This window comes from Nerophis ophidion, linkage group LG09 (genome assembly GCF_033978795.1).
Source record: "Nerophis ophidion isolate RoL-2023_Sa linkage group LG09, RoL_Noph_v1.0, whole genome shotgun sequence".
NCBI lineage: Eukaryota > Metazoa > Chordata > Actinopteri > Syngnathiformes > Syngnathidae > Nerophis > Nerophis ophidion.
Window position 1 is genome coordinate 23,877,587 of NC_084619.1, and position 13,144 is coordinate 23,890,730.

At 39.4% G+C, this 13,144-nt stretch overlaps 1 protein-coding gene across 7 annotated transcripts in view; it reads right to left on the reverse strand.

Moving 5' to 3' along the window:
- LOC133559158 (HEAT repeat-containing protein 5B-like) overlaps nucleotides 1-13,144 on the reverse strand; it is an 82,280-nt gene that overhangs the window by 51,908 nt on the left and 17,228 nt on the right. For all 7 annotated transcript variants that reach the window (XM_061910607.1, XM_061910611.1, XM_061910609.1 and 4 more), the window contains exons 15-27: nucleotides 7,150-7,313; nucleotides 6,846-7,021; nucleotides 5,254-5,359; nucleotides 4,967-5,157; nucleotides 4,667-4,826; nucleotides 4,302-4,491; nucleotides 3,104-3,273; nucleotides 1,932-2,073; nucleotides 1,652-1,831; nucleotides 1,288-1,539; nucleotides 925-1,106; nucleotides 754-822; nucleotides 240-419 (exon numbers count right to left, since the gene is read on the reverse strand). In XM_061910607.1, coding sequence (XP_061766591.1) covers nucleotides 240-419; nucleotides 754-822; nucleotides 925-1,106; nucleotides 1,288-1,539; nucleotides 1,652-1,831; nucleotides 1,932-2,073; nucleotides 3,104-3,273; nucleotides 4,302-4,491; nucleotides 4,667-4,826; nucleotides 4,967-5,157; nucleotides 5,254-5,359; nucleotides 6,846-7,021; nucleotides 7,150-7,313 — 2,162 coding nt within the window. The remainder of the gene's footprint in view (nucleotides 1-239; nucleotides 420-753; nucleotides 823-924; nucleotides 1,107-1,287; nucleotides 1,540-1,651; nucleotides 1,832-1,931; nucleotides 2,074-3,103; nucleotides 3,274-4,301; nucleotides 4,492-4,666; nucleotides 4,827-4,966; nucleotides 5,158-5,253; nucleotides 5,360-6,845; nucleotides 7,022-7,149; nucleotides 7,314-13,144) is intronic.

Genomic DNA, 13,144 nt, shown 5'->3' on the forward strand with positions numbered 1-13,144 from the left:
ATTCAAACTGTGCGTAATGTTACAGTGGCCAAAAATATTAAATATACTTGCTAAATAAAACCTCTGGCTTGTTTTAATGACTACTGTATTTTAATGTTGGTCAAATGGTCGTACTTGGAGAGCCACGTGTTTTCTGAGGTGATACTTTGTTAAAACACTTTGCGAACCACTTATTTACACTAGTCAAAATGAAAGAATCTGGGAGAGTCGACCAAACAGAGCAAAGTCTTAGGTCTCACCTCTGCCCATGCTTTCAACACAGCCAGTTTCTCCATCGTGGTGGCACTCTCACTGTATAGCTGACTGGATGAACCCTTTCCAGCTTGCGCTTTGTCCAGTGATGACACAAGAAGGTTGTGGACTCGCCGTAGGTCATTAAGGTCACTTACAACACCACTGCCAATCCATGTGCTACACACCTGTAGCCACATTCAAGGATAAAAGTGACCAAACTCTTCATTATAGCTCTCATTCAGCTTGCACATTCTCGTTAAACATTGCACATACCAAGTCTATGCCATTTGAGTGGACAGAGTGTAAAACAAATGTTAGTCTTTTCCCCAGTTATGCTTTTTTACACATAATATGCAATTCACACAGAATATACATGCATTGGAAGCTTTACATACATAACAAAGCAAGGATACAATCATAAAATGTAGATATTCAAATACACTGCCTTATCTGATGAAATCCTTGCAATTGAGCTATCATTGGAAAATAATATGACTATAAACAGTCAAGGTGACTTACCTGGGATGCTTTAGCGGTTATATCAGAAGGTGTATCAGGAGAAAAAGCAGGTCTAAGAGCCGCTCCAACCTAAACACACATTCAATTTGACCCTATTTGTTTATATTTACTATATACCTTTAGTATTGGCTATTGCCATACTACTGAATTCCTACTAAGTTCCTGACTCACATTGGCCTGGTATTGTTCCAAGATAACATGCCCTGGAAACTCGGGCTCGGGAACAGAGGCAAACTTTTTAATGATGTCTTCCAGAGCCTGCAGACCAGCCATCCTCAGTTGGTTACTGTGGTCTGTGGCTGCCATGAAGGCCATCCGAATGAGATCAGACAAATGGAGCACCAACAGATCTCCTAGGCAAAGAAAGATGGGAAGGAAATTGAAGGATTGTGTGTGGAATGCACATGAATGCAAATAATGTAACTGTGTGAGCAATCTATTCAACAGTCAGACAATAGACAAATGTATGTTTTATCCTTTTGCAAGGCTCTATACATTGTGTGTCAGTGTTTTCCAAACGGTGAGGTGTTTTACCTTTGGGGTTCTTGGATTTTGCAGAACGTGCAGCTGCCAGGTCAAAGTGCGCTTTGTCTGCATTCTCACAAAGCAGGATGATGCGGCACAAACAATCTGCAGCAAACACCCGTGTCACCCAACGAGGAGCCACTGAAGGCTTAGGCTTGTCATCTTCGCCTAGACCCGTGAACATGATGTCATCGTCCATTTCGTCTTTTTTCTCAGAGTCTTCATCTTTTTCCACCTCAAATGCAACAGCTCCTCCTACATCTGAAAGGTCAGATGAACATACGCTCATGCACTGAAAATAGAATAATCCCTGCATGGTATCTCATTTTGAGAAAATTATAATGGGCCATGTTCTTCCCTTTTTCATAGTCACCTGTTGTTGCAGCAAGGACATCCTTGCAGAGTTTAAGCCAGTGAGAAAGCTTTTCTACAGCAAGCGATGACAGCATGTGGCCCAGTGTGTCATGAATATCAGAGCACAGCTTCCTGTCGGTTTCATGATCCAGCATACCAAATAGTGCCCCCTCAAGCCCTGTCTCAGTGATGTTCAGATCTGAACCAGGCACAAAGTCAATAGAAGTAAAAAAAACAGTGTCTCGTTGGAAATCCTGACTGCACAAAATGTTTTTGCCAGTGTCCTGGTTTGCACTCACTTGCAACCTTTTTACCATCCCCTGCCTTCTTTGCCAGGCTCATGGCATACTCGCATACCTCAGAAGCCTCTCTCTGAGCAAGTTGTCTTAAGCAGGCTACAGCAGCGCGCCTCAGCAATAGGTGAGAACTGCAAAGGTGCACCTGCAGAAGTTCCCATCACATGGCAAAAATATTACTCCAACAGTCAGAAATATTTGCTGGTATCAATGCTATCATTTAAACACCAAATTTAAAAAAAAAACTCTGGCTGCAAGGATTTATCAATTAGAAAAAAGCTTTGATTTGTATTTTTGTTGCATTGATGATTCATTTAGTAAGAAAAATACACACATTTTTTTCGCAAGACTGATCTAATTGGGCGCATATAAGAGCGGTGCACCTATTCTTAATGCATCTCACGCTGTGTGTGTGTCTGTGTGTGTGTGTGTGTGTGTGTAGTAAAACAGCAGCGTTCTGAGAGATAGCTCAAAGAAAATAATGACAAGCTAGAAAGAGAGCAACGACCAAAAGAATAAAATAGAAAGGTTTTGTGAACTGTCAAACAGAGCTGGCCTTTCAGAGTACTACTACTACTACGATGATGCAGCATTTTACTGGAAAAAATATTGCATATTTAAAAGCAGCAAACAAGCATAAAAAAGGTTAACATCTATTTTGGCAGCTCACACCATTTCATGTTTGACTTGCATGACAAATATAAAGACATGTTAGCATAATGCTATTAAAGGGTTTATCCCAAACTCAAACACTATGCCTCCAATTAATACCTTTTTCAAATGTGTTACATATTTCGTCACTTTAATTTATCATTCGTTATCAGTGTTTTTGTTTAGTTTGGATAATTATTTTCTATTGCCTGGTTTTTGGCTACAATGTTGTTTTTTTACTCATTCTTTTAATAAACATATTTTTTATAGTGATGCTCCAATGATTAAAAGTGCAATTTCAATAGTTTGTGCATTTAAAAGAAGACAAAATAAAGTTCATTACAAAATCCTTTTTCATGTGAACAATTTTCTTTAAAGACACGTTGAAGCTAGAAAGTGTGTATTATTCAATTACTTGATTAACTGAACTAATTGATATATTACACCATTACTAAAATAATTGCTTGCTGCAGCCCTACTCCAAACTAAGAGAAACATTTTAAATAAATTCCCAATCATCTTACACAAAGACAGGGCACCAAGCTTGAGAGATTGACATGGCGAGGAGCAAACATGTGTAACTGCTGCAGACATGAGATGGCGGCTGCTTGCACCAGAGAGTCTGAGTGATCCTGCATTATTGCGCAGCCAACCAGGCAGGATGAGCGGATGGTGGAGATGGTGGCACCATTTCCTATAAGTAGTCAACATATAGGGATTATGTAGATAGGAGCAACCACAAAGATATATCATTTTTTTACCAGTTAAAGGGGAACTACACTTTTTTTTTTAAATTTTCCCCATCGTTCAAATTCATTATGAGAGACACAATGACAGATGTTTTTTTGTTATGCATTTTGACTCGTTAATAAAAGTCATCTTAAATAGGAGGTCCTCTATACTGCCCATGAAGCCCTCTAAATATTCATCAAAAAAGCGCTAACAATACTCCATTTACATTATTTGACCTAAATAGGTAGTAAGTTTATTTTAAATCATAAAATAATTTCCCTCACCTGGATAGTAGAAGGATGAAGAATTCATCTGCAAGTTGGGCAACTTTGGCATCCAACTTAAACCAAGAAATGACGAGAAAGACACGTAAAGGCTCTTATTTCTACACCCCTTTTCTTCACAAGAATTATGAGTCTTTTCTTCATCTAAACGGGAATATATGAACATCCTAGCAGTCGGCAACCCAGTGACAGCTGACATTGTCAAAAGTAAGTGATGTTTTATTATGTTTGTTGGCTCTCATAAAGTCTGCAGCAAGTGGTAATCAGTGATGTTGTCGTTGAGATGCGTTCATGAAATTAATGAACCAACGTATGCTTAAAATATCAAAATAAATAAGTATGACATGTTATAAATGTGTCTTTTACTACATTACATGTATACATACATACAGCGTGTATATAAAACCTTAATGGAGGTGTTTGACTGTTTTTAAGCGCTTTATAGGCAGAGTAGAGCGACTCCAATAGGCTCCATTGCATGCAGGCTTTTGATCGCATTTATTTAAATATTTAAAATGCATAAAAATAGAAAAACATATGTGCTCTTGTCTTACATAATGATTATGAATGATATGCATAATTCCAAAAAAAGTGCAGTTCCCCTTTAACATCTGCGGATTAATGTTGGTGATACTACCACCTGCTGGTAGAGAGAGCTAAGTGCAAATCAAAGTATTATTATTATTTTTTTGTCAGATAGATTTACCTTGTAATTCTGGACCAACAGTAGTGATAAGGGCTCCCAAGCAACGGCCCAAACACTGATGCACCTCTGTGTGAGACGGGGGAACTGTGAGGAGCAGGGTAAGAACTAGGGACAAGGTAGGCTCCACATAGCCTCTGTACATGGGACCACTTGAGTCCACAATTAGAGCCAAAGAGTGCAAAGCCCATGTCTGTTAAAAAATGGACAGAATTTATATCGAGATGTACGTATGCAGTGAAGGACTTATACTTAATAACAGTTCAGAAAGAAATATAATACTGAACATATTTTAAAAAAATATTGAAGGTTAAACTACTCCCAAAAAAGGAAAAGTATTTTCCTGTTGAGTATTTATTTCACTGTACCTGAACCTCATGAGAGGATCCATCCTGGGCTAAGGCCAGCAGAATGCTAACACTGGTCTTTAAGTGTTGGCCAGAGCCAATCCCTCCAACATATCGATGCAGACAGCCGAGAGCCAGTGAATGACCCGTCCTTGACACCACATCACGGGCCGACTTGAGCCTGAAAACAAAGGAAAGAAAACAGTATTCATCACTTTAAATCAACATTTCAAACACCATCTTTTTCTCTCCAAAACAGACGGTCTCATGGGATTCTGTATAAATATACTATCAAAACTAGAGAAGAGTAAATATACTTACTTGTCAAAACTGGTCTGTGCCATTCTAGCGATGAAAGTAGCCTCTCCCACCACCTGAGCCATTCTGCCGAGGGCCTCACCAGCAGCGCAGCGCAGAATAGGATTAGAATTGTCCAAGGCCCCCATCACCAGGGCCAGGGCAGACTTGCGAACCTCCTCAGGGCCCAAAGTACTCTTGTTCTCAGCCAAACCCTTCAAGTAAGGTACAAAACCAGAAAGGCAGGTTATAAATTAATATTATATGAATAAAGAAACACAATAGCCTTTTCTTGCATGGCTTTTTCTTACCTTGAGAGCACTCAGCACAGCAGTGAAGATGTTCAATTGAACGGACTGCTGACGAACACCTTTAGCCTGCTTGATACATTCTGCAAAGTGGTCTAACATTTGTAACCTAAAAGGTAAACATACAGTATTCACAACTTAAGTAATCATTTACCTAACTGCAAATAAGAACAGCAAGGAACACAAACAAAGCCACAAACCAAAAAGCAAAATACAGTAGTGCCTTAACTTAACTTAACAGCTGTCTCTTGGATAATTGTTGTCCTTTAAGGGGCCATATAATGATTATTTTCTCTATTTAAATCACTTCCTTGGGGTCGACATCACATGTAATGGTGGTGGTTTTGCAAAAATTTTGCATAGATAATGTTTTACAAACCATTTTCGAAGCGCTTTCTTATTTACGTCTCAAGGCCCTCCTACCATCAAAGCCCACTTCAACTATATCTCCACCCTGTCAGCCATGTTGTAGTTTTTAACGCTTCCATATAGTCTGATGACAGATATAAGCCAGAACTACAATCTACTTTTTATTAGAAATTGCAACTGTGGATGATTTTAGCATGCATGTGCATGTACAAGTCAGTCTGCCTCACAACAAGGGGATAGAGAAAAAGAAGGAACTTATTGACTACAACTGGATAAATATAAAAAAAAAATCTCTACCACACATGGAGATATCTGCTGACGTGACTAAGGCAAAATACATCAAGTATGAAGGAAGGCAAGATTGTTTTACATGTAAAAAATATTCACCATCTCTCCATGGTAGATAGATAGATAGTACTTTTTTGATTCCTTCAAGAGAGTTCCCTCAGGAAAATTGTATGATATCAAATGTTTGGGACTTACGAAGATCCCAAATAAACAAAAAGTTATCAACAGATAAACATTGGTTTTCCATATTGGAGCCCCTTTAAGTTGCAATCATCCTCCCCATTAGTTGGCATAGCAGATGTCACAGTAAACATTATCTTATAGCTAGAGATTGACATAAATTTGTTTTTCCAACCATGGCAAAGAAGAAAGTAAGTGTGAAATACATTGCTGAGAATAAGTAGATGATATTCATTGAATTAAAAAGATAAATCCTTATAAACAAGGCCTAGTGTGTAGTGTAGACTTGGCGAAGCAATTCGAGCGTAGCACTGCGAGTCTGCACCATACGCAGGAGGAGTTTCATGCCAGCCAGAAATGGTAAAGTAAAATTTAAAAGGTGGACATGTATCAATGAAAATATGGAGAAGCTGTAGTAAGGAGATACAGTAGGATTCCAATGTTGTACATTACTATAAAATGACTTCATAAAACTATTGTAGTTGTTCGTACTACATTCTATTGTATTGTTTTTGATACAATATGTCTTATCTAAAAGTTTTCTTTCCTTTTTAAAATGTATGTTACATGTTAAAAGTGTGATGTTTAAATAGATTTTTATTATTTTCAATGAGTGTCGTTAATTCAAGCGTTTTAAGTTAAGTGCGCAGTCATATAACCAATTAAACTTGTAAATTGAGATAATAATGTAATATTTAGACTACGGTCAATGTATGATGAGGAATACAAGTATTAGTGCTCATGACTTAAAGGCTCACCTGTGTTTGAAAGACACATGGGGGAAAACTACTCCAAACAAAGCCACAGAGGCATCTATGACCGACACTCCCAAAGGGAGCGGCCCTGGAATGGCTTCACCAACAGGCACTCGCAAGTAAATGGAGGAAGGATCATGCTCCAGAGCCCCACTGCCAGACGCACTATTAGGCTGCAGCTGTTACACAAAAATAGTTTGAATATCAATGGCGGTCAATAGTGGCCTTGAATCCAACTAAAAACATTTCAAATGAACACATAATATCTGCATTTACAGCACATACATGCTCATATTAGTCTTTTTACCTGATCTTCAATGGACTTGTGGTCAGTTTCTTGCAACCAGGAGCCCATGAGCACACTGTCATCATAGTGACAGAGAGAGCGCAACAAAGAGGTGGTGGTGTTGGACGAATTGTCGGTCAAAGTGAATTCTGCCACCAGCTCCCTGAGGAGGGCATTAAAGATGCCTACAAGAGCACAGTACAAAGTTGAAAATATCTTAATTTCATCTTCTAAAACTACTGTAGGGTGTAGTTTTAAAGTGGACAGCAAAATAAATGTTTTTTTAATGAAAAAAAAAAGAAAGAAATTTGTTTACTCAAGACAGTTCAACATTTTGAAACCACTGATTGTACAAAACGTGATAAATACATTATTATCACTGCAAATAATATTTGAACAGTAAGGATGTTTAATTCAGTGCGTATCTCTGATTTAAGGCCACGGTTCGGGCAAATTTTGGTACAGTAAGGGAACAAATTGAAAAATGTAGCTTGTGTGTAAACTGATTCAATGATTTTTTAAATGATTCATGACCCGAATGCAGCCGAGATAGGCTCCAGCGACCCCCCGCGATCCCAAAAGGGACAAGCGGTAGAAAACAGATGGATGGAGGGATGGATGTATGGATAAAATACTCTGAGCAGAAATAATTTGCAATGTATAAAATTCTCAAATGAATAAACATTTTAGTCAAAAAATAAATATATTCACAACATGTCTTTTTAGGAAATCGCAATGATGTGAGGAACAGTAAGTTGGACGGTTTTAATTCAAGTTCTGTATTAGCTGAATTGTAGCGTTAATAGCACAATTCCCGATCCATACTGAATGACGCTGGCACACTACCTAGGTCTTTTTGCCTTGCATTTGTTTGTTTAGATGAGGTGTGCATCTGCACAATATGAAACAATTTGATTCCTATTCAGATACACAGAGAACAATCCGATTCAGAAACGATAGATTTTGATATGTAACAATATGATTTGGTAGGATTTGATCTGATTTCCTACAATGTGAAGCAATCTGGTACAGTTTCTTGTTTAATGTAAGACTTTATTTTATGTTATAAATGATTGTAGGTCAGTTCTATCAATGTGGCATTGTTTATCTTCAAATTAATATACATATATATTTGTGTTGCTCTGACATGACCGACCCCAAAAGGGAATAAGCGGTAGAAAATGGATGAATGGGACCATGTCATTGTGTTTATTAATGTAACACCTTATACTTACAAAACTGTGGTAAAACCCTCAGACAATAAAAACTAACTTGATATATTAACTTAACATACATTGGAACCATGATTTACAAACCCCTCTATTTGCGAACTTTAAAATTAAGCCACATACTGTATGCCTCTGTGTGCGAACCATGTCTCTGTGGATGAACACAACAACAGGCGCTTGCCTGCAAGAAAGCAGGGTGAAACATTGTTGGGTAGGCGCAGTCTTCCACTTAACAGGAAGAGTCAAGTTCAACACTCCAGAATGTGCACCATTCCTTTGTTTATTTGCCGTTTGACAAGTTTGTCCATTTCGCTAACTCAATAGGATTGCCAAAAAGTCAAGAGACCAGCGTGGAAAGAGAAAGTGAATCGCTGTGTGGTAATAAAACAAAAAAACAATAGACTATTTGTAGCGAATTTATTAATGGCGCTCAGACGCATTACCACATCATGTTTTAAATGTGATGAGCCCTGTCTTTTCTTGGAAAAGATGCCATAGCAGCCTTATATCAAAGCAGAGAAGACGCAAGCTTTGCCCTTGTTCCGGCACAGCCCCTCGCTTTTCCAAAGCACAAACACGCAGACACGGCTCCACCCTCCCCACTCCCTTTCCCTGTTCCTTCTCCCTCTGCCTGCAACTTTTTCTTTTCTCTCTGATGATATCAATGTGGGTGCGTTTTACATTTTTTAAATTATTTTTATTTTAGCAATATGGTTGTTAAAGTTAAGGATTTTGTTTGTGAAAGGGCAACATAGGGATTTCTGTGTGTGTGTGTGTGTGCGCGTAATGGCACAGCAGAGCATACAGCAGCTAGTTGTTTTTGTTTTTTTATTAAATAGAAAGTTGATCCGTCACCACCTTGTTTAAGTTTGTTTGATAAACAGTACTGTATATCGCTTTATATTGTGTTCAAAGTGTACAAACCTTAACTAAAATAGGGACTTTTGTCAACGCTAGAACAGACTATTTATATTTACATTGTTCGATTTTATGAATCATCTTCAAGAACGAAATAAACCATGGTTCCACTGTATTCAATTTTCACTATTGGTACAAATGACTTCATCCTTTATGCTGTTATACTAATCTGGCATGACTTACTCGGTAAAATTGTGTAGACTTTTACAGAGGCTCCAATGTATTAATTATGTCCCTCATTCTCCACAACACTACAATCTCCAGTCTGTAACAGTTAAACAATTGAAAATATCACTACCTTCGCTGGAATTATGGCCGACTTTCACTGAAAAGAAGGCTTGAATATGTTTGTGTCTTTAGAGCTAGTTATACTTGTACCACTGCTGTACTGTAGTGCTTTTTTACAGCACATTTTGTCTTTTAGTTTTTTCTACTTGTTTAATGTAACAAGTCTTGTGAGTAGCATGAGTTTCACTGAAAGGGAGGGAGTGACAAATATACAAAGAGAGAGGGACATATACACAAAGCAGAGACAGAGAAAGCAGGCTAAAGAGAGTGAGAGCGACATTATATATATATATATAGATAGATAGATATAGATAGTACTTTATTGATTCCTTCAGGAGAGTTCCTTCAGGAAAATTAAAATTCCAGCAGCAGTGTACAGAGTTGAGATCAATTTAAAGAAAAAAGTAAAAAGTAAATAATGGGGGTTTAAAAGGAAACAAAATAGAGAAATATTACAAAAAGAATAAAAACAATGGGAATAACAATATACCAGTAAAATTAGAATATAACAAGACAAAGTAGGCAGTAGTGACCATGTTATGAAAAAACGTATTGCACTGTTAATGTTTTGCATCCCCTGTCATCCTAATACCCCCCGTCCCCCGTCCCAGAGAGGAGTTGTACAGTCTAATGGCGTGTGGGACAAAGGAGTTCTTGAGTCTATTAGTCCTGCACTTGGGATGAAGCAGTCTAGCACTGAACAGGCTCCTCTGGCTACTGATAACGCTATGGAGAGGGTGACTGGCATCATCCAGGATGCTCACTACTTTTTCCACAGTCCTCTTCTCTGCCACCGTCACCAGTGAGTCCAGTTTCATTCCGATTGTAGAACCGGCCCGCCTGATCAGTTTCTCAAGTCTGGAGCTGTCCTTCTTAGATGTACTGCCCCCCCAGCACACTACCATGTAGAACAGAACACTGGCAACCACAGACTGGTAGTACATCCACAGGAGTTTTCTACAAATGTTGAAGGAGTGCAGTCTCCTGAGGAAGTACAGCCTGCTCTGTCCTTTCTTGTACTGGTGGTCCGTGTTAACAGTCCAGTCCAGCTTGTCCACCCAAACCCCGAGGTACTTGAATGAGTCCACGGTCTGTACCTCAACTCCCTCGATCACAATAGGTTGTGACCGTGGACTCGACCTCCCAAAGTCAATGACCAGCTCCTTGGTCTTTGACGGATTGAGCTGCAAGACGTTCGTGTGGCACCAGACAACAAAGTCCCTCACCAGGTTCTGAAACTCCTCCTCTCTGCCGTCCCTGATGCACCCGATATATATATTATATATATATATATATATATATATATATACACACACACACACACACTGTATGAATATAAAGCTAAATATTACTCAAATCTCATCCACCTTAACGATCCTAAATTTTTATTTAGTACGGTACCATTGCTAACCCAACAAGGGACTCCTTCCAGTAGCTCCACCCACTCAGCAGGTGACTTTATGCACTTCTTTAATAAGAAAATTTAAGTCATTAGAAAGGAGATTAAAGACAATGCGTCCCAGCTACAACTGGGTTCTATTAACACAGATACGACTGTATATATGGCGGATACTGCCCTCCAAAATAGTTTCTCTCGTTTTGAGGAAATAACATTAAAAGATTTGTTACAACGTTTAAATGGAATAAAACAAACAACCTGTTTACTTGACCCACTTCCTGGGAAACTTATCAAGGAGCTCTTTGTATTATTAGGTCCATCAGTGCTAAATATTATAAACTTTTCACTTTCCCCTGGCACTGTTCCCCTAGCATTCAAAAAAGCAGTTATTCATCCTCTCCTTAAAAGACCTAACATCGATCCTGACCTCATGGTAAACTACTGACCAGTGTCTCACCTTCCCTTTATTTCAAAAATCCTCGAAAAAATTGTTGCAGAGCAGCTAAATGAACACTTAGCGTCTAACAATCTATGTGAAACCTTTCAATCCGGTTTCAGGGCAAATCACTCTACGGAGACAGTCCTCGCAAAAATGACTAATGATCTATTGCTAACGATGGATTCTGATGCGTTATCTATATTGCTGCTCCTCGATCTTAGCGGTGCTTTCGATACCGTCGATCATATTTTATTAGAGCGTATCAAAACACAAATTGGTACGTCAAACTTAGCCCTGTCTTGGTTTAACTTTTTTCTTACTGACAGGATGCAGAGCGAATCCCTTAACAATGTGACCTCGGACTATGTTAAGGTAACGTGTGGAGTTCACCAGGGTTCTGTCCTTGGCCCTGCACTCTTCAGCATCTAAATGCTGCCGCTAGGTGACATCATACGCAAATACGGTGTTGGCTTTCACTGTTATGCTGATGACACCCAACTCTACATGCCCCTAAAGCTGACCAACACGCCGGATTGGAGTCAGCTGGAGGCGTGTCTTGATGAAATTAAACAATGGATGTCCGCTAACTTTTTGCAACTCAACGCCAAAAAAACGGAAATGCTGATTATCGGTCCTGCTAGACACCGACCTCTATTTAATAGTACAGCATTAACATTTGACAACTAAACAATTAAACAAGGCGACTTGGTAAAGAATCTGGGTATTATCTTCGACCCAACTCTCTCCTTTGAGTCACACATTAAGAGTGTTACTAAAACAGCCTTCTTTCATCTCCGTGATATCGCTAAAATTCGCTCCATTTTGTCCACTAACGACGCTGAGATCATTATCCATGCGTTTGTTACGTCTCGTCTCGATTACTGTAATGTATTATTTTCGGGTCTCCCCATGTCTAGCATTAAAAGACTACAGTTGGTACAAAATGCGGCTGCTAGACTTTTGACAAGAACGAGAAAGTTTGATCATATTACGCGTATACTGGATCGCCTGCACTGGCTTTCTGTGCACTTAAGATGTGATTTTAAGGTTTTACTACTTATGTATAAAATACTACACGGTCTAGCTCCAGCCTATCTTGCCCATTGCATTGTACCATATGTCCCGGCAATAAATCTGCGTTCAAAGGACTCCGGCTTATTAGTGATTCCCAGAGCCCAAAAAAAGTCTGCGGGCTATAGAGCGTTTTCCGTTCGGGCTCCAGTACTCTGGAATGCCCTCCCAGTAACAGTTCGAGATGCCACCTCAGTAGAAGCATTTAAGTTTCACCTTAAAACTCTTTTGTATACTCAAGCCTTTAAATAGACTCCTTTTTTGACCAGTTGATCTGCTGTTTATTTTCTTTTTCTCCTCTGTCCCACTCTCCCTTGTGGAGGGGGTCCGGCCCGGTGGCCATGGATGAAGTACTGGCTGTCCTGAGTCGGGACGCAGGATGGACCCCTCGCCTGTGTATCGGCTGGGACATCTTTGTGCTGCTGATCCGCCTCTGCTTGGAGTGGTTTCCTGCTGGCTCCACTGTGGACGGGACTCTCTCTGCTGTGTTGGATCCACTTTGGACTGGACTCTCACGGTTGTGTTGGATCCACTATGGATTGAACTTTTACAGTATCATGTTAGACCCGCTCGACATCCATTGCTTTCGGTTCCCCTAGAGGGGGCGGGGGTTGCCCACATATGCGGTCCTCTCCAAGGTTTCTCATAGTCACCGACGTCCCACTGGGTGTG